The sequence below is a fragment of the Mercenaria mercenaria genome, chromosome 12 (assembly GCF_021730395.1).
Source record: "Mercenaria mercenaria strain notata chromosome 12, MADL_Memer_1, whole genome shotgun sequence".
Classification (NCBI taxonomy): domain Eukaryota; kingdom Metazoa; phylum Mollusca; class Bivalvia; order Venerida; family Veneridae; genus Mercenaria; species Mercenaria mercenaria.
This window is the reverse complement of record NC_069372.1, coordinates 42015818-42036669: the sequence shown is the minus strand read 5'-3', so window position 1 is coordinate 42036669 and position 20852 is coordinate 42015818. Positions and strand designations below refer to the sequence as shown.

The 20852-nt window shown below is 36.1% G+C and overlaps 1 protein-coding gene across 10 annotated transcripts in view; it reads left to right on the top strand.

The window, feature by feature from the left end:
* Positions 1-20852, top strand: part of LOC123535133 (CAP-Gly domain-containing linker protein 1-like) — a 105230-nt gene that overhangs the window by 15567 nt on the left and 68811 nt on the right. For 4 of the 10 annotated variants that reach the window (XM_053519839.1, XM_053519837.1, XM_053519838.1 and 1 more), the window contains exons 3-7: positions 10838-10958; positions 12366-12389; positions 14841-14927; positions 17103-17805; positions 19544-19775. In XM_053519839.1, coding sequence (XP_053375814.1) covers positions 10838-10958; positions 12366-12389; positions 14841-14927; positions 17103-17805; positions 19544-19775 — 1167 coding nt within the window. Of the gene's footprint in view, positions 1-10837; positions 10959-12365; positions 12390-14840; positions 14928-16908; positions 16934-17102; positions 17806-19543; positions 19776-20852 lie in introns of those variants that run through there. The other 6 variants (XM_053519843.1, XM_053519841.1, XM_053519840.1 and 3 more) reach the window with 5 other exon arrangements.

Here is a 20852-nt window from a genome sequence, read left to right as displayed (position 1 = left end):
AGACATATTGTTTTTGCCCTGTCTGTACGTCCGTCCGTCCGTCCGTACGTCACACTTCATTTCCGAGCAATAACTGGAGAACCATTTGACCTAGAACCTTCAAACTTCATAGGGTTGTAGGGCTGCTGTAGTAGACGACCCCTATTGATTTTGGGGTCACTCCGTCAAAGGTCAAGGTCACAGGGGCCTGAACATTGAAAACCATTTCCGATCAATAACTAGAGAACCACTTGACCCAGAATGTTGAAACTTATTAGGATGATTGGCCATGAAGAGTAGATGACCCCTATTGATTTTGGGGTCACTCCGTCAAAGGTCAAGGTCACAGGGGCCTGAACATTGAAAACCATTTCCGATCAATAACTAGAGAACCACTTGACCCAGAATGTTGAAACTTCATAGGATAATTGGTCATGAAGAGTAGATGACCCCTATTGATTTTGGGGTCACTCCGTCAAAGGTCAAGGTCACAGGGGCCTGAACATTGAAAACCATTTCCGATCAATAACTAGAGAACCACTTGACCCAGAATGTTGAAACTTCATAGGATGATTGATAATGAAGAGTAGATGACCCCTATTGATTTTGGGGTCACTCCATCAAAGGTCAAGGTCACAGGGGCCTGAACATGGAAAATAATTTCCGATCAATAACTAGAGAACCACTTAACCCAGAATGTTGAAACTTCATAGGATGATTGTACATGCAAAGTAGATGACCCCTATTGATTTTGGGGTCACTCCATTAAAGGTCAAGGTCACAGGGGCCTGAACATTGAAAACCATTTCTGGTCAGTAACTTGAGAACCACTTGACCCAGAATGTTGAAACTTAATAGGATGATTGCTCATGCAGAGTAGATGACCCCTAACAATTTTGGGGTCACTCTGTGAAAGGTCAAGGTCACAGGGGCCTGAACATTGAAAACCATTTCCTGTCAGTAACTTGAGAACCACTTGACCCAGAATGATGAAACTTCATAGGATGATTGGTCATGCAGAGTAGATGACCCCTAACGATTTTAGGGTGACTCTGTTAAAGGTCAAGGCCACAGGGGCCTGAACATGGAAAACCATTTCCAATCAATAACTTGAGAACCTTTTGACCCAGAATGTTGAAACTTCATAGGATGATTGGCCATGCAGAGTAAATGACCCCTTATGTTTTTTGGGTCACTTTGTTAAAGGTCAAGGTCACAGAGGCCTGAACATTGATAACCAGTTCATATCAATAACTTGAGAACCACTTGACCCAGAATGTTGAAACTTCATAGGATGATTGGACATGCAGAGTAGATGACCCCTATTGATTTTGGGGTCAGTCTATTAAAGGTCAAGGTCACAGTGGCCTGTTCATGTAAAATCATTTTTTTGGAAATAACTTGAGAACCACTTGACCTACAATGTTGAAACTTAATAGGATGATTGGACATGCAGAGTAGATGACCCCTACTTATTTTGAGGTCACTTGATCAAAGGTCAAGGTCACAGGAGCCTGAACAGTGACTTGAGAACAACTAGGCCAAGAGTGTTGAAATTTAACAGGATGACTGGACATGCCAAGTAGATGATCCCTATTGCAGCCAACCATCAGTGTCTCTTTGACTTTCGCTCCTGACCCCTATTAACTTCTTGCCTATAGGACTTTGCATTGGGGGAGACATGCGCATTTTTACAAAAGCATTTTCTAGTTCATTTCTGATCTTCATGAAACTTGGTCAGAATGTATTTTTTCTATGAAATGTAATTCTGTTAGAAACGAGGGTCTGATGGAAAATTATAGGTCGCAAAGTTAGGCAATAGAAAAACAGTGCCAACACTTTAGAAGTCACATTTTCTACCTGGATCTACATCACACAATGTCAGAATGTTTGTCATTATCATTATGACATCTGTTTCAAATTTTAAACTTGTTTATCTAGGGGAAAGTTGGCAATACAGGGCTTCCATTGCCCTCTTCTTTAGAGTTTCCATTGATTTTTGTTGTTGTTTTGTATGTAGAAGCAGAGCTGATTAGGATTATTATCTGACATTGTGTCTTGGAAATTCAGAGGAATTTTTGTTTCCCAATCCTGTAGACAGTTTTTCAATAAAAATAGGACTGCACTTTGTTAATGGGAAGGAAACCAGGCAGTAGTCTAGACTGTATTGAACTTACTTCATTTCCCAGATGACTTTATATCAATGAATGATTTAAGTGCAACTTATACCCATGAAAGAAGTGGTATCAGAAGTGCCTTACTGGAGATTTTGTTAAAGGGACTTTGTTTTTGCATTTTTTCATTATTCATAAACAAGGCAGTTTTTAAGTGAAAATATTCTCAGTCCAGTATTAATCTGTGTTATGTTGTGAGTAAATAATACATTTAATATCCAATCTACTGCTGCATGAACAAAGTTGTTTGGATGTCATTTGCCAAATTGTCTTACGTTTTCATGTGTTTGACCAGACATAATTTATGTACATTGAAAGTCTGATATACCTTGTATGATGGAAACTAGGTTCCAACAAGGTTTCTAAATTAGTTAACAACTGACCAGAGTTCAAAGCTGGATCATATATGAGTAAATTGTTTTACCCAGATTGTTAGGAGTGCATAACATTGAAGCTTGGTCAGATGAGTGTAAATGTTACCCAGATTGTAAGGTGCTCATAACATTGAAGCTGGGTCAGATGAGTGCAAATGTTACCCAGATTGTTGGGAGTGCATAACATTTAAGCTGGGTCAGAGGAGCATAAATGTTACCCAGGTTGTTGAGTGCATAACATTTAAGCTGGGTCAGATGAGCATAAATGTTACCCAGATTGTAAGTAGTGCACAACATTAAAGCTGGGTCAGATTAGCATAAATGTTACCCAGATTGTTTGGGATGCATAACATTTAAGCTGGGTCAGGTGAGCATAAATGTTTCCCAGATTGTTAGGAGTGCACAACATTGAAGCTTGGGTCAGATGAGCAAATGTTACCCAGAATGTTAGGAGTGCACAGCATTGAAGCTGGGTCAGATAAGCATAAATGTTACTCAGATTGTTCGGAGTCCATAACATTTAAGCTGGGTCAGATGAGCATAAATGTTACCCAGATTGTTAGGAGTGCACAACATTGAAGCTTGGGTCAGATTAGCACAAATGTTACCCAGATTGTTTGGAGTGCATAACATTGAAGCTTGGGTCAGATGAGCAAACGTTACCCAGAATGTTAGGAGTGCACAGCATTGAAGCTGGGTCAGATAAGCATAAATGTTACTCAGATTGTTCGGAGTCCATAACATTTAAGCTGGGTCAGATGAGCATAAATGTTACCCAGATTGTTAGGAGTGCACAACATTGAAGCTTGGGTCAGATTAGCACAAATGTTACCCAGATTGTTTGGAGTGCACAACATTGAAGCTGGGTCAGATAAGCATAAATGTTACTCAGATTGTTCGGAGTCCATAACATTTAAGCTGGGTCAGATGAGCATAAATGTTACCCAGATTGTTAGGAGTGCACAACATTGAAGCTTGGGTCAGATTAGCATAAATGTTACCCAGATTGTTTGGAGTGCACAACATTGAAGCTTGCGTCAGATAAGCATAAATGTTACTCATATTGTTTGGAGTGCATAACATTTAAGCTGGGTCAGATGAGCATAAATGTTACCCAGATTGTTAGGAGTGCACAACATTGAAGCTGGGTCAGATTAGCATAAATGTTACCCAGATTGTTTGGAGTGCATAACATTAAAGCAGGGTCAGATGAGTATAAATGTTACCCAGATTGTTTGGAGTGCACAACATTGAAGCTTGGGTCAGATGAGCATAAATGTTACCCAGATTGTTTGGAGTGCATGACATTTAAGCTGGGTCAGATGAGCATAAATGTTACCCAGATTGTTAGGAGTGCACAACATTGAAGCTTGGGTCAGATGAGCATAAATGTTACCCAGAATGTTAGGAGTGCACAGCATTGAAGCTGGGTCAGATAAGCATAAATGTTACTCAGATTGTTCGGAGTCCATAACATTTAAGCTGGGTCAGATGAGCATAAATGTTACCCAGATTGTTAGGAGTGCACAACATTGAAGCTTGGGTCAGATTAGCACAAATGTTACCCAGATTGTTAGGAGTGCACAGCATTGAAGCTTGGGTCAGATTAGCATAAATGTTACCCAGATTGTTTGGAGTGCACAACATTGAAGCTTGGGTCAGATAAGCATAAATGTTACCCATATTGTTTGGAGTGCATAACATTTAAGCTGGGTCAGATGAGCATAAATGTTACCCAGATTGTTAGGAGTGCACAACATTGAAGCTGGGTCAGATTAGCATAAATGTTACCCAGATTGTTTGGAGTGCATAACATTAAAGCAGGGTCAGATGAGTATAAATGTTACCCAGATTGTTTGGAGTGCACAACATTGAAGCTTGGGTCAGATGAGCATAAATGTTACCCAGATTGTTTGGAGTGCATAACATTTAAGCTTGGGTCAGATGAGCATAAATGTACCCAGATTGTTAGGAGTGCACAACATTGAAGCTTGGGTCAGATGAGCATAAATTTTACTCAGATTGTTTGGAGTGCATGACATTTAAGCCGGGTCAGATGAGCATAAATGTTACCCAGATTGTTAGGAGTGCACAACATTGAAGCTTGGGTCAGATGAGCATAAATTTTACCCAGATTGTTAGGAGTGTACAACATTGAAGCTTGGGTCAGATGAGCATAAATTTTACCCAGATTGTTAGGAGTGCACAACATTGAAGCTTGGGTCAGATGAGCATATATTTTACCCAGATTGTTAGGAGTGTACAACATTGAAGCTGGGTCAGATTAGCATAAATGTTACCCAGATTGTTAGGAGTGCACAACATTGAAGCTTGGGTCAGATGAGCATAAATGTTACCCAGATTGTTTGGAGTGCATGACATTTAAGCTGGGTCAGATGAGCATAAATATTTCCCAGATTGTTTGGAGTGTATGTCATTTAAGCTGGGTCAGATGAGCATAAATGTTTCCCAGATTGTTTGGAGTGCACTACATTGAAGCTTTGGTCAGATGAGCATAAATTTTACCCAGATTGTTAGGTGTGCATGACATTAAAGCTGGGTCAGATGAGCATAAATTTTACCCAGATTGTTAGGAGTGCACAGCATTGAAGCTTGGGTCAGATGAGCATAAATTTTACCCAGATTGTTTGGAGTGCATGACATTTAAGCTGGGTCAGATGAGCATAAATGTTATCCAGATTGTTAGGAGTGCACAACATTGAAGCTTGGGTCAGATGAGCATAAATTTTACCCAGATTGTTTGGAGTGCATGACATTTAAGCTGGGTCAGATGAGCATAAATGTTATCCAGATTGTTAGGAGTGCACAACATTGAAGCTTGGGTCAGATGAGCATAAATGTTATCCAGATTGTTAGGAGTGCACAACATTGAAGCTTGGGTCAGATGAGCATAAATTTTACCCAGATTGTTTGGAGTACATGACATATAAGCTGGGTCAGATGAGCATAAATGTTATCCAGATTGTTAGGAGTGCACAACATTGAAGCTTGGGTCAGATGAGCATAAATTTTACCCAGATTGTTTGGAGTGCATGACATTTAAGCTGGGTCAGATGAGCATAAATGTTATCCAGATTGTTAGGAGTGCACAACATTGAAGCTTGGGTCAGATGAGCATAAATTTTACCCAGATTGTTTGGAGTGCATGACATTTAAGCTGGGTCAGATGAGCATAAATGATATCCAGATTGTTAGGAGTGCACAACATTGAAGCTTGGGTCAGATGAGCATAAATGTTACCCAGATTGTTAGGAGTGCACAACATTGAAGATTGGGTCAGATGAGCATAAATTTTACCCAGATTGTTTGGAGTGCATGACATTTAAGCTGGGTCAGATGAGCATAAATGTTATCCAGATTGTTAGGAGTGCACAACATTGAAGCTTGGGTCAGATGAGCATAAATGTTATCCAGATTGTTAGGAGTGCACAACATTGAAGCTTGGGTCAGATGAGCATAAATTTTACCCAGATTGTTTGGAGTACATGACATTTAAGCTTGGGTCAGATGAGCATAAATGTTATCCAGATTGTTAGGAGTGCACAACATTGAAGCTTGGGTCAGATGAGCATAAATTTTACCCAGATTGTTTGGAGTGCATGACATTTAAGCTGGGTCAGATGAGCATAAATGTTATCCAGATTGTTAGGAGTGCACAACATTGAAGCTTGGGTCAGATGAGGATAAATTTTACCCAGATTGTTTGGAGTGCATGACATTTAAGCTGGGTCAGATGAGCATAAATGATATCCAGATTGTTAGGAGTGCACAACATTGAAGCTTGGGTCAGATGAGCATAAATGTTATTCAGATTGTTAGGAGTGCACAACATTGAAGCTTGGGTCAGATGAGCATAAATGTTACCCAGATTGTTAGGTGTGCATGACATTATTGCACATACTTACCTTGTTAAGCCGGACTTTTATAGTTGTATGTGTACTTTTAAAAACAAGAGGTAGTTGTAAATTTCAATCATGTAGAAAGGAAGGTTTTATCTTACACATAATCACTCCGGGAGAACTACGTTCCAACGTAAGTCAAGTCTCATCGATATCATGTGACATACATCAACGATGAAGCTAAGGTATCGCTTCGAATGACTTTGTAAATTCACTTATTATGTGTAATTAAGCATATATTTTACGTTTTCATAACTGAAAAGATAAGTTTGATGTGTAGAAGATATATTAGCTATTTGTAGCATTTTGCAAGATACAACGAACTAGTTACAAATACACTTATGTAAGCTACATAAATGTTGCAAGGCCGCAACGATAACATACATTATGTGACAACGTCTCACATACAGTGTTGCAAAGTCTCAGCATCATAATTACCATTTGAACTTGTAGAAAATTACACTTATTAGATAGTACGTACATGCGTACGCCGGTAATCAATACTGTATAGAAATTAGGATAGTAAAGCATTACTCCAAGAACTTTCCACATAAATTAGCTATTTCGTAACAAATGTTTTCGACACCATGTGCAGGCGTATTGCTCATTTTATCCGCATATAATAATTATTATTACGTCGTGCAAATGTTTTAGGAACCTGAGACGTCATAACTCGTAACCATATAATAAAATCTGTAAAAAGATCCTTTGGAAGCAAAGAATGCAACCACAGAAGAATAATAGCAGACTCGTTTGATTGAGTCTGTTCATGAGAGGTAATGAAATGTGCAACACCTCTCACGACCCCTAGCACCGGCTTAAGCGGAACTCTATTATATATGTGTTGAATGGACTCCATGATCCCAAGGACCAAAAATATAACAATATTGAATCTAAGTACGGGGAGACTTTTTACAGCCGCCGCCACAACGGCACTTAAAGATTGCTGTTGTGATATTTAATAAAATCTGTAAAAAGATACTTTGGAAGCAAAGAATGCAACCAAGAAGAATAATAGCAGACTGGGTTTGATTGAGTCTGTTCATGAGAGGTAATGAAATGTGCAACACCGCTTACGCCCCCTAGCACCGGCTTAAGGGGAACTCTAATATATATGTGTTGAATGGACTCCATGATCCAAAGGACCAGGCGCAAGTGCCCTCAGGACGAATATTTCTGTCGAGTTCGTAAACACATAAGTGGATTTTTCTTGCATATCGCATAAAAACTACCGTTTCATTCAGACAGATCATTTTGTTGCATGCCGTATTTTACAAATAACAACAGAAATTTAAAAGCATTAGAAACACTTCATTTGCAGTACTCATTCTTATGGCAGAGCATGCACCCACAGCGCGGGAAATGAACGTCCGTAAGCCGAAGTGACGTCATTACATTCAAGTGAAGCACAATAACAAAGTTCAACTTTAGTTTTTATCTTTTTAATGAACGTATTTCAGACCGACAAAAATACTACATGTAAATAGGACGAAGAGAAGGTCTCAAGTACATGATAATGTCTAAGTTCACATATACAATACCATATAATATCAAAGCAGCACAAGTTGTCATAACCAGCACGAGAACCATCGCATGGGTAATGCCAGATGGGTTTTGCAGGCATTTGTAATGTCGACGGAAAGGCCATCCGTGTATTTTTCCTTATTACGTATCTAAAATTATTTCAATTGAGTTTCAATGGACTACGATCGTGCAATATTTTTCCTTATTATATATGTTACTATAAATAGTAAAAAAAAGCCGTTTAAAACGGTCATTACGGCTTCTGTTTATGTATCCATAATGGCGCAGTGCGCCTCTGGCGCCATAACCATAACGGCCCCGGGTAACCAGAACGTCAGCGCGTTTTGATGTTGACGTAAATGAAGCAACATTATTTATGGCGATCGAAAGGTCGCTGAATCAGATCGATTGTCAAATATTGATGGCATTGTTGATAAAAAAAGCAAACAAATAATTCTTTTGGGTGTTTGGAAAATATATAAAATGAAAATACCAAAATAAATATGAAGTGAACGTATATGATAAAAAAGTCAATAAACGGCTGGTTGTGCCTTCTAGCCGCAATGGCACACCTAGTTTAATAATAGTCCTCGAAATAAAGCCCTTGTGTGATTATAACACTAGACGTGCCATTATGGCAAGAAAGCACAACCCAGTCGTATATTAACTTCATAGCAATTCTTTATGATATGATTTTCTTTTCAACCCTAAATTATGCTTTATGTAAGAAAGTACAACTATCAAGGCATTTGATTTTATACAACATGTAGCCCCTTATCCAAATGGTATAGAAACTGAAAAACCCCAGTAAATGCTTGAACAAATGAAAACTGCACGTTAAACTCTTATTAAACGATTATATACACGTGTAATAAACAGGTAAATAGATGGGAGAACGTTGTCTTTGAGTGATAAAAGGCCCTAAAAACAAATAATACCCTCGAGCTATTATCACCTTGGCAGGGCCATTATTACTCAAAGGCACACTCTCTCATATATTAAACTGTACATATGTTATTGCGGACAACGCTTTCATATCGGAGAGTAATGTTTTCTAAACGTTTAAATGGAAAGAATCGCGTGATGTCCATGACGTCCACGCGCACGTTGCGACATCTATTTGACGTTTCAACTTGTGGAAATATGAATACGCGTCAGCTTGATTTGTTTATTAGATTTTCGGAGAAATTCTTTTCCCTTTTTTTTCCTGTTTTCGTACCAGAAAGAAAATTTAGACATAAAGTAATTACTTGATAGTAGGTATGTAATAAAAACGTTATCAACTTTGTATGTAGGTATATGCACTCGTTCTTTCGCTCCTAAGGTTGCGCAATATTACTGCTGCAGAACAAGTGCATTATATCCACATGCAAAGTCAATAACCTATAAATAAACGACGTTTTAGTTTTATTTTGGGTGCGTGTCGTCAATTGTGACGTCAGTTTCATGGATTCGTCATGTTTTTAAGTTTTTAACTAGGACATTTTCAGTTCCACTTGGGTTAAAGAACAACTTTTTTATCATTGATATAATGAATAAGGACAACACGAACAAACAATGGAACACAGTGGGGGACCGCCTTGGAACGGGCAGTGGCAAAAACACCACTGGGGAGCTTAAACCGGTTTATGGTGCGCACCCAACCTCACTCTTACCCCTACCGTGTTCCAAAGACACGGGACAGTGTAAATAAAAGTAATCCCCTCCAGGTGAATCTCTTACACACGTTATGGAAACAGAAAGGCATGACATGTAAAACACAAAAATGCTCGTGTATAAAAATATAAAAAGCAAACCTTAAGAACCAAAAACGTATGTACTCAATGCCTTTTCGCGCAATATTTCTCTATTTCCGCTGCAGAACGCGTGCATATACCTAGATACAAATCTAATAACCTACGATTACATGCTTACTTCAGGTTCTTAGTTCGTCCTGTGCTTCAAAAGAATCGTTTTACAGACTTAATAATAATTAAGGTGTGCGCATGCAATAGTATAAGCCAACTCCGCGGCTACCCGTACATATTGCTAGTAAGATATCTTGGGGAAACCGTCAAATGATAATAAAAGAAACGGATAAAAAAATACTAGTACATATGTACATACTTTGAACAAAATCTGATATTCAGTCACAGACTTGCTGGTACATTTCACTCGGATATAAGTAATGTTTAGCCGCAAGACTTCGATGAGTGTCAGTAACGGGTTACCTGTGTCGCGTTTAGAGTTAGTAACATCATCGGTTAGAATGAGGAACATGATATTAAATAAATATTGCCTGTTTATGATAAAGCAGTTGCAGTAATATATTTCTAAGATTATAACTGGTATTGCCTTAAATCGATCGTTGACTGTCAGTAAGTATTGCTGTTGAAAAATGTAGTATATTTGTTTTATTCTGGAAAATAGCAAAATGATTCTATTTTCTAAATAACAGACAACTGTTTTTGAAATTCGAATGTTTTGATAAATTTATGCGATTACTTCTAGAATCTGAATACATGTTCAAGTCAAGACATAAGTAAATATCATAAAAGTAATTGCTATATATGAAAATAATATAAGCCGTGTCACATTGAGCGATACCGTAACCAGAAATCGTTGAGATATGTCACATTATATCGTTGAGACATGACTTACGTTGGAACGTAGTTCTCCCGGAGTGATAATGATAGATTTAGTTTAGACATTTCTAGTGTGCATATTTTTGAGAAAAAAAAGGGCTTTGAATTATAGGAGGGTAAATAAAATATAAAAAAAATCTTTGAAGAATTATTCAATACAGTGAGCTAAACTTTTTCTTTCAGACAGTCAGACATAAATTCCAGTTTACATTTAATTGAACTTTATAACTATTCTGTTCCAGATGAGTTTGCCAAGGCCGTCTGGGCTGAAGGCCCCGTCTGGGTCCAAACTAGCGCGACCAGGTGGAGGGATCCCACAAAAGTCGGGTCTGATGCAACCAGGTTCCTTGTCAAGGGCACAGAGTAAGTACATCATGTGTTGTTGAATCAAGTTGTTTTAGATAAATACAGAAAGTTAAAAAAAAAAAAAGATGGTCGAAAAGTTGTTTGAATATTTCATATTATGAATTGGCTGTTTGCATTACTGCCATGAAGCTCTGGAGAATAGTTAAGTTTGAAATTTTATTTTGCTTTCAAACCATGGCTGTGGAAACAAACTGCAATGGTTATATCCTATTTAAGTCATCAGAGTATTGTCTAAGAATTGTTTGAACATCTTAAAATTTTAAGGCATGTAGAACTTTTTGGCTTTTTCTCTTGTTTCTGATTAAATGGATTAAAAAAATGCTAAAAAAAAATCTCTAATCCAATCCTGCAGTCAGCCCTTACTTTGCAAAACAATAAAAAAAAAATTACACTCAGTATGGTTGCTAGGTACTTCTTCCTCAGAATATGCTGTTATTGTTCATTAAAACATCAAAACGCACATCAATAAAGCTGTAATATCTAAGTGTAAGCCAAGGATAATATGCTAGAGTTATAAACTCTCAGGAGAGTTCTTGAAACATGTTTGGAACACATGGTTTCTTTTGTATCTAACTCAACTGTCAATACACAATAAGACGCAATAGGTTTTCAGTGTAATAAACCGGCTACTGAAAAAACTGTCTATATTGATACATTTCCAGACCGATAGATCAGAATTGTTGTAAGTGCGAGTGTATTAAGCTGTCGTTGCAGCCATCCTCGGAAATTCCGCAGTTGTGCACACAAGAATTGTTTGGATAAATTTTAGAATTATATAATTATCATAACAGCTGTGTATTCATAGGCACTTTATGCATATAGCATTAGAAGGAGTAAGACTGTGTACATAAAGAATTTTCGGATAGTTTTGAATTTACGCAGTTACATTTTGTATCACTTCATATAGGGAATATATAAACTGTTCAATGAAGTTTTAGTGTCATGTTTCTACCCCCTGAGTTTCTACCATTGGGAATGTAGAGCTGTGGTGTATTTAAGAACTATTTGGATATTATGTTTTATTTAATGTCATAAAGACAAGTTTTATTTGATTAGAAGTTCTGTAGTTCAGAATGCAAGAATCATTTGGATATATTTGAATTAACATTAATATCATTATCGGAATTTTAAGAATTTTGTCGACATATTCAGTTTCTTTTTCTTTTGTTAGGACATTTTTGTACTGAAAACTATTTGGATATAATTATATTTTATATGTTGTGTAGACATTTAGAAAGTTTCTTCCAATTTTCCTTTGAAGTTCTGTAGTTTAGAGCTCCAGAATTATTGCGATATAATTTTGCGCTATAATTACACGTGTATGTGATAACATTATGACGTCACTATGTAATGGTGGAGTTCGGATAAATTATGAATTGTTACATCCACATTATAACTTGCTAGGTCCGGCACATGCGTTGAAGCACGGTAAGAAATTGTTAAAAGAATTTTCATCATTATGGGTTTGCAGGGTTGCTAGAATTTCAGTTATTACATTAATTATTAATGTTTTATTTATATATTCTGTAAAAGGGATTTTCATGAATTTTATAAGAAGTATATCATTGTATATACAGTACAAGTTTGTTTTGATGAAGGATTTTGGTTGAACATCTTTTATAGCTTGTCTGATCTCCTCAAGAAAAAATATCTATGAGGTATTGTTGTCACTTGATCGTCGGTGTTGATTAAATTTTTTGTTTAGATCCACCTTTTCTCAAAAACTGTAAGAGCTGCAGCTTTGAAACTTTGCAACCTGTTTATTATCATTTAATGACTATGTATGCCAAGAACCATAAATCAGATATGCATTTTATCAGAATTATGGCCCCTTTTTGTACTTAGAAAATTTGAGTTTCATGGTTCACGTTTTTGTTTTAAGTCCACTTTTCCCTAAAAACTATTAAGAGCTACAGCTTTGAAACTTTGCACACTTGTTTATCATCATTAGATGAATAAGCAGACCAAGAACCATAACTCTTGCCTGCATTTTGTTAGAATTATGGCCCTTTTTGTGCAAAGAAAATTTGAACTATTTTCTTACATATTGTCCAGCGCTTGCAGATGAGCAATTCCACCCGCAGGCGGTGCTCTTGTTCAGATTTTATCAGTGTTCTTGGATAGTGTGCCAGTAATGACTTATTTTTTCATGTGTAAGTAACTGGTATGTCTCTGTGGGTATCAAAGTCCATACTTTCTGATTCATGCAGAAATACAAAACCTTAGAGCTTGACTTATAGAAGACTCAGTATTAGTGTCATCAATATGTAAAAGAAATTGTTGAAAACCCTGTTACAGAATGTGTGGATGATACATTGGTGAAAAAAAAAACACAGATATTTCTGTCTTTATCCCATCAGCTCTCTTTCTATCTTTCTATCCTTTCCCCACCCACTCCATTCAGTCTTTCACTCATCCTACAGAATTTTATGAAGATAATGCTTTTTCCAGAGCTTATTTTGCAGCCAGTGTTTCTGCATTTTGCAAATATGTTTGATTTGTTATTTTTCTTTGCTATTCTTGTTATAATACAGTTTGCACGTGTTAATTAAGTTGATTGGAATTGTAACTTTCTGTTTAATGTTGATGTTAAGTTCATGCATGTGTTGTTAATTACTTTTGTACTTTGTTCAGATAAAATAATTAATAATTAAAGGTTTGATGGTAAAAACTGTCTAAAAGTTTACTTAAAGTTCAGTAAGTAATAAGTTTTCCATTCAGCTGCATGTTTTTTTATAGTTGAATAAATTTATTTGGAAGTGCAGTAGTAAAAATCTCAATTCACCATACTTATTCTTTCCATAAATTTTCTATAGTTAAGCACAGTCTCACCTTAGAACCTTGAACACATCTGTAAACAATTAGATTTTTTAGCCCTTCTGGAACCGTTATACATGAAGCATTCAGAAAAGCTATATACATGTTAGTGTAAAGTATACTTAACATCTTTTATTTCTCAGCAGAGATAAGTTCATTATAAACTTGCAATTTTAAAATGGATGAATGACTTACTGGAATAAGTGAATAATGTGTACGGTAAGATATGCAATCATATTGTAAAGGATTTTATGGTATAAATTTCCTTTGTAATTAGCATAATTTTAAAGTGATAATATGCTGAATTCTTTTATTACTGTAAAGGGAATGTATTTTGATACAAGTTTTTTTAAGGTAGTGGATCTGAAATGAAAATTAGCAATTTCTGTTTGACTTTGTATTTGCCATATGTGATGTCGGCATTTTTCGACAAGTACAAAAATCAGTGTGCTTGAGACCATCTAAGAATGCTGGAGTAGGATAAGGAGAATAAATAACCGCATGAAAAATCGCCGAGTGTCATTATGCAACCACTACTTTAACTCACAAGGAGTATATTGATGACACATTCTTCAGTGACCAATTGCAAAGTATTCTGAATAGCAGTCAAACTATTTGTGGCACTTGTCTTTTATATTCTGCTGTTACATTGATTACCGGCCCCGTCAGGAATTTTTGTCTGACTGTGGTTAATGCATGTAATTATACGTAAAAAAAATAGACTTACACATCAGTACTTTATAATAGCGGAAAAAAGTATGTGAAGTTTCTACCTCTACTTTGTCATTCCGACAAGATTGGAAAGAACTTCTTCTTACAAAGTACCAAGAATGTTTTTTTTTCTAAGGAAAGAACTGAAGAGAGTTTTTCTTTGGAAAAGACTGAAATAACTTGTTATGACCATGTTTTCTTGTCATGTAGAAAATTAGGGAAACATTTTATTGAAAAGTATTAAAAAACTTGTATCACTATACATTATTGTTACCTTTTACAGTAAGTTTGCAATCATTTCTTTGCTTGCATTTTTGAGCCGTGTGTGCATTATTTCTGTGTTGTCTTTAGGTGCAATAGCAAAAAGTGCGAGAGCTGCGGGTATGAATTCCAGCGTTGCCGAGAGGTATGCTGCGGACACCGCACAGGCTCTGGCAGGTAGTGTCATAATGCCTTCTTGTTTCTAGTGCTTTCATACTTGCATGTGGCTTGAATTTGCTTGACTGGAGTGTTTTACAAAGAATGGACTTAAGTAATGTTGTAAAACTAAAAGTTGGCCTTGAATTCCTGTGAACAATTTTCACTTGAAAGAAATAAGAAAAAATATTTTTCAATGTATATTACATCACTTCTTATTAGTCTACATTTCTTAAAATGTATATTGAACACCCCTTGAGCTTGTAGAGAATTTCTGGTTCTACCTAGGTGCCTTTGCCAAAAATTAAATGTCTAGAGGAGCAGACACTCCACCACTAAAGCCAGAAAGTTGCCATATAATTTATGCTACAAAAATGCAAAATAGACAGTATAAAAACTCAAGATTTTAGCCATTCTGCAAGCAAGAGATAGTGGATAAGTCTGTTGAAAAATTTATTTACATAATTGATAAGAACCTTTTAGTTTTTAAACACCTGGTTTTAAATAAGAACAAAAAAGGCAAAACTGAGCTGACCAATCATTGATAAAGTAACAAATGAGTGTTTATACTCCGGTTAACTTTGTAAATGAGTTTTTGGAAAGAATACAAACTTTCTCATGTTCATGAATTAATAAATAAGGCACGTTTTTTGCCTCTGATAAAGTCTTTTACTCAGATACATCGAAATAGCCAGATTGAAATCTATTGATTGAAATATTTATTTTAAGGCCAGTTGAACAAGATATTAATTATTTGCTTTTCAAATTTCATGTCCTGCATGATCATTTGATAAGAAAAGAACAAATTGAATGCATTTATGGTTATTTTATATCCATATTTGTTTCACTGAGAGGAAAGATCAGTTACCAGAAGTTGTTCGCTGTGGTCAAAAGTCAGTGTTGCAATTTGTAATGCATCTGATTATATGGTCCTAGAGTAAAGAATAATAAATTATACAGTCCAAATTAAAAATTATGTCAAGAAAACCTATTCTCATTAGAGCATTAGATTGCTTAGATAATTGATTTAGTCTTTTGAGGAATAAGGGTCTTACTTAAAGGCAATGTTGTTCTTAAAATGTTAATTCTGTTTGCTAGGATTTCATAAATCATTTCAAGAAGTGAAAGAACTTTCAAAATCTCCTTAGGAATGAGTAAGTAATGGGCATTTAAATATTTGATAAAAAATGGCAGCCATTTTGTTTCCATGGCAACAAAATACAAAATGACGGATTTATTAAATTTACAGATACATATTTGAACTGCATTTACTTATATATGTAAAATAATGTTTTCTTCTGTTTCCACCTACCCTATAAGGAAAGAAATTACCATATTTTACATCTTATACTCGAGAAACATATGAAATTAATCTACTTAAAAGATTATTTGCTAAATAAAGAATACAGCAGTATGTAAATGACCTCACAAACACACTAAAATGGCTGCCTCCATGTTCAGCCATTTACCTAAATTTCAAACTGCCATTATCTTTTTCAATAGTGGTCCGATTTGAATAATTCTTTCAGTGTTATGAAAGGCATGCTGATACCTGTCATATGAAATTAGCTTATTGTCAGACATTCCTTGCCATTTAAGTTGATGGACCCACAATGACATTTGACAGTTCCTGTTTGGTTATGTATATTCCATATTCAATATGGTAGATCTTTCTTGGATGGTCATGCACATGTATTAAAGAGCTGCATCTTTGGCTGAAAAAAGTCAAAATGGAATACAAAGCCTGTACAGATCATGCCTATGCTTTTTAAATGTCTGGCCTTAAGTTTGAAAGGAAATTATATTGGCCTAAGTTGTTCTGCCAAAGTGTGCTCACTTGAATATGTATTAAACTGAATTATTTTTACGGAAGGACACTGTTGATATTGCTGTGAACATCGGATATAAATTAGATATATAATGTGCTTATGTTATATGAACAAAATTGTTGTTTTAACTCGTGAATCTAGAACGTTATAATATAATGTCAAACTTGTTACTTCTTTTTCGTTTGAAAATGCATGTTTGTTAGTATTCATAACATAGTGGATTAGCATTGTTCTAATTTGTGCATAGCATGTTTCTCGAAAGGCCATATTTTCCTGAGTTCTCTGCATTTTTTTTGTATCTTTTACAAAATTGTCAAGACTTAAAGTAAGTTTGATGTTCATAATTGTATTTATTTCTGTATCACAGGTGAAGAAGAACTTGCAGGACCGCCGCCACCGCTGGATGATTTTATAATCGGAGATCATGTGTTTGTAAGTGGTTCTAAACCAGGATTTATTGCCTTCCTTGGAGAGACACAGTTTGCCCCTGGGGAATGGGCAGGAGTTGTGCTGGATGAAACTATTGGCAAAAATGACGGATCCGTGAATGGAGTTAGATATTTTCAGTGTGAACCAAAACGTGGTGTGTTCTGTAGAATTTCTAAGTTAAGTCGGACTCCGGGAATAGCGGGAGCAGTAAAATCTACAGAAGATGGCGCAACTTCTGAGGCGTCTATGCCAGTGAATGGTGATAATACGCCTGTGAATAAAAGACCAACAACACCAAGTATGATGCATAGACCAACGACCCCTAGTCATGGGGAAAGTCGAATTGCTCGCCCAACGACTCCTAGTTTACCGAGAACTGTTAATAAATCTCTGTCTAGCTCAAATACAAGTTTAAATAGAGGACACGCCCCCGCTAAAGTGAAATCAGATTCACTGACGTCAACCCCAGCTGCTGGGGGAATTAAACATAATCTTAATATAGGTGATAGGGTATTAGTTAGTGGATCAAAATTAGGAACGTTACGTTACCTTGGACCTACAGACTTTGCAAAGGGGGAGTGGGCAGGCGTAGAATTAGATGATCCTGTCGGGAAAAATGATGGCGCTGTAGCTGGAAAGAGGTATTATCATACAGCATGTGTAGATTCAGAATAAATACACTTAAATAATATACTCTTTGAATGGCTTGCCAGTCAATAGTCAAAACTATTGCCCAAGGTCCGAAGGACCATGGCCAGTAGTTTTTATTATTAATTGGCAAGTAATTTAATCAGAGTTTTATTACATGGCATCAGAAATTAATTTTCACACTTTTCTTTTTAGTTATTTTACTAATTATTATTCCAGAAAACATGTTGAATATATACCTGCCATGCAACACTCAGTTTCAGAATGAGCAGTGGTATCAGTTCAAGTTTATTTTATGTTGATGCAATTCTGTAGTGACCATGTACGACAGGTAGAAATCTCTTAGAAGATCCCTGACCCTACTTTTCTAGTCTTTTTCGGTCCGGTTTTAAGTTTTATTAAGATTTTTGCTCTGATATGGGTCTGACTCAACGTTGTCCATTTTATATAGGACCTACAGGGAATAATATTTTGATGTAGTCCAACCTATTTTACTTAGAACAATTGGTTGAAATTTTGCATGCAAGGCAAAATAAACCTTTGACCTTGGTTAGGCAAATCTTGCATGACAATAATGGAAATTATGACCCTTGTTTGACATAGATTGTCGAATAGTCTAGTGCGCTGTCATATGGAAAGCTCTTGTGTGATACTTGATCTTTGCTTATGAATCTTATGCACCAGCCCAGTTATATTAGGCTGGTATGTGCTATGAATTTTTTTAACAACAACATTAAAATATAGCTCAGTACTTTTATTGCCGTTTTAGATGTATACTGGTTGGCGACCCAGATTCAGAAAATTTTACCGCCTATTCAGCTGTGGTATTTTCATATTTAATGCAAGATCCACGAAATGTTACCTGAATCATGTTCAGTTTTTCGGTGTCACAAAACACAAATTTGTTTGTATCTAAAAATAAATTGAACACATCACTGAGGTCTGAAAGAGGGTACGTAAATTTAATGTTTTTAGTGTGTTGCAGGACCCAGAAATCGGACAGTAGGAATACGCTAATTATTGTCATTTCTGTCTCGCAGAATCACTTTTAGGTTGGTGTTAATGATAAAAAGACTTGTTTACCTTGTTTACATTCAGCTATTAATGTTTGATATAAGGCTGTCGAGAGTTAAAAAGATCATTTTTCCTTTTTTTAAATAACTTCAGAAATAAATAATGATCATTATCTTCTGGAAAATTTTATTAAAGCCTGGCACTATCTACCCATTTCGATCATTTTAAAACACGCAGTTTTCTCGTCTGCATTTAGCAGATTGTAGATGAGTATCCCTTGAATAATGTTTGGGCCTCAAAACAATTATGTGCATGTGAACTGAAAGCACATACAACTTCCCCCAGCAACAGCTGTCACAACATTTCGGGAACAAATGTAACTATTCCTATTTGTAAGTTTTACTTATCGATTTGCAATTGTTGCAGTGGATGTTGAACATAAAGCAAGCGAACAGTGTACTTGTCAATAAATGATCAAAAAGATTGCCGAAATAAGCGCTTACATGACTGTCCGAATTTCTGGGTAGTCCAAAATTCTGGGTCACCAACCAGTAGTTGCATTTCTAATATAGAAGTTTAATCACATTATTGCAGTATCTTGTATTGTTTAAATTTTTAATGCGTAAGAGAATCATTTTGATTAAGATTTTAAATGATTTTATTTTATCGTAAAAATAGCCCAAAACTGTGTTTCTTAGTAGGTGATTTTATAAACAGGTACTTTGACTGCCGTCCGCGATATGGTTTGTTTGCACCGGTACACAAAGTCACAAAGACGTCTGTTACGTCAACACCAAACTCCATGTCCAGGTCAGTGGGAAGCACGGGAATGCGTCTAAGTCGGGAACGCAGCGGAAGCCAGGAGTCTGTGAGCTCAATGAGCTCGGCAACATCCAGCGCATCAAGACCGAGGGTAAGGCTCGGCGTGTCAGGGCTCGGAAATAACCAGGTACATGCAGAATTACTGGTGCTACAAGAATTCTTTCTGTTTCTTTTCGCCTATTGGCAGACATATCGGTTAATCCTGTGACAGTGTCAAACACATGGTCGTAAAGTATCATTAATTTTGATATTACATGAATAAGGCCCAAGTATATAATTATATAATAGGACAAAAAAAAATTATTACAAACTCAATGAATTGAGAATGAGGAGAAAATATAGATATGTTTGTTTGCATTTCTTTTAGTTTTATCGTACATGATATTCAGTTGTAGTTTTCAGTCACGTTTTTGGGTTTTCCCGATAATAAGTTCTTTGAAGTTGACAAGTGTTAATTCTAGCAAGCTTAAATTTGTAACACATTTTATCTGTAATAAAACACTGTCTAATATTTTATAATTGTTAAGCAGTAGCTGTAGACTCACACAGGATTAACAGATTAAATTGATGTTGTGGTATAATAACCAACATATAATATCATTGCAAACAAAAACTGAAATATATTGGAGAGCTGCAGGGTCGTAGATTATTTTTTTGTCATGATAGTTAACTCCCTTTGGTGTAGGGAGCATGGAGTTAAGTCCCATTGGTTGACATTTGGGCACAGATTTATCTCCCTTGGTTTATAAAATCATTGATTAACAGAGTAATCACTCATAATGAAACCTACTGGACCTGACAAAATATACTTTGTAAAAGAGGGGAAAAAAAGATATTTCCTTCCAGGATGTCTAGATGGGCAGTCTCTTGTTGGACACAAAGTAGCATTTGTAGTTTAAAATCAAACTTTCTATTCAAAATTATGGAGGAAATTAAATAATTTTTGGATGCAGGTCAAGTAGGTTGTGCTTTCTTTTGTTTGAGGCAATTAACACAGGTATTTGGGACATGCATCCATCGCAACTAAGCATTGTCAACTCTTAGCATAACCTAACAAAAATCTGTGAAAACTTAACATTGGTGTAAAGTGTTGTGTAACATTTAATACTGTGTAAGCATGGTTATTGTGTGCCTTGTTATGTGATGATGGTAGCAAATTGTATCAGATGTTTTCAAATATGTCCAGATTTGAAAATTCCTGTTA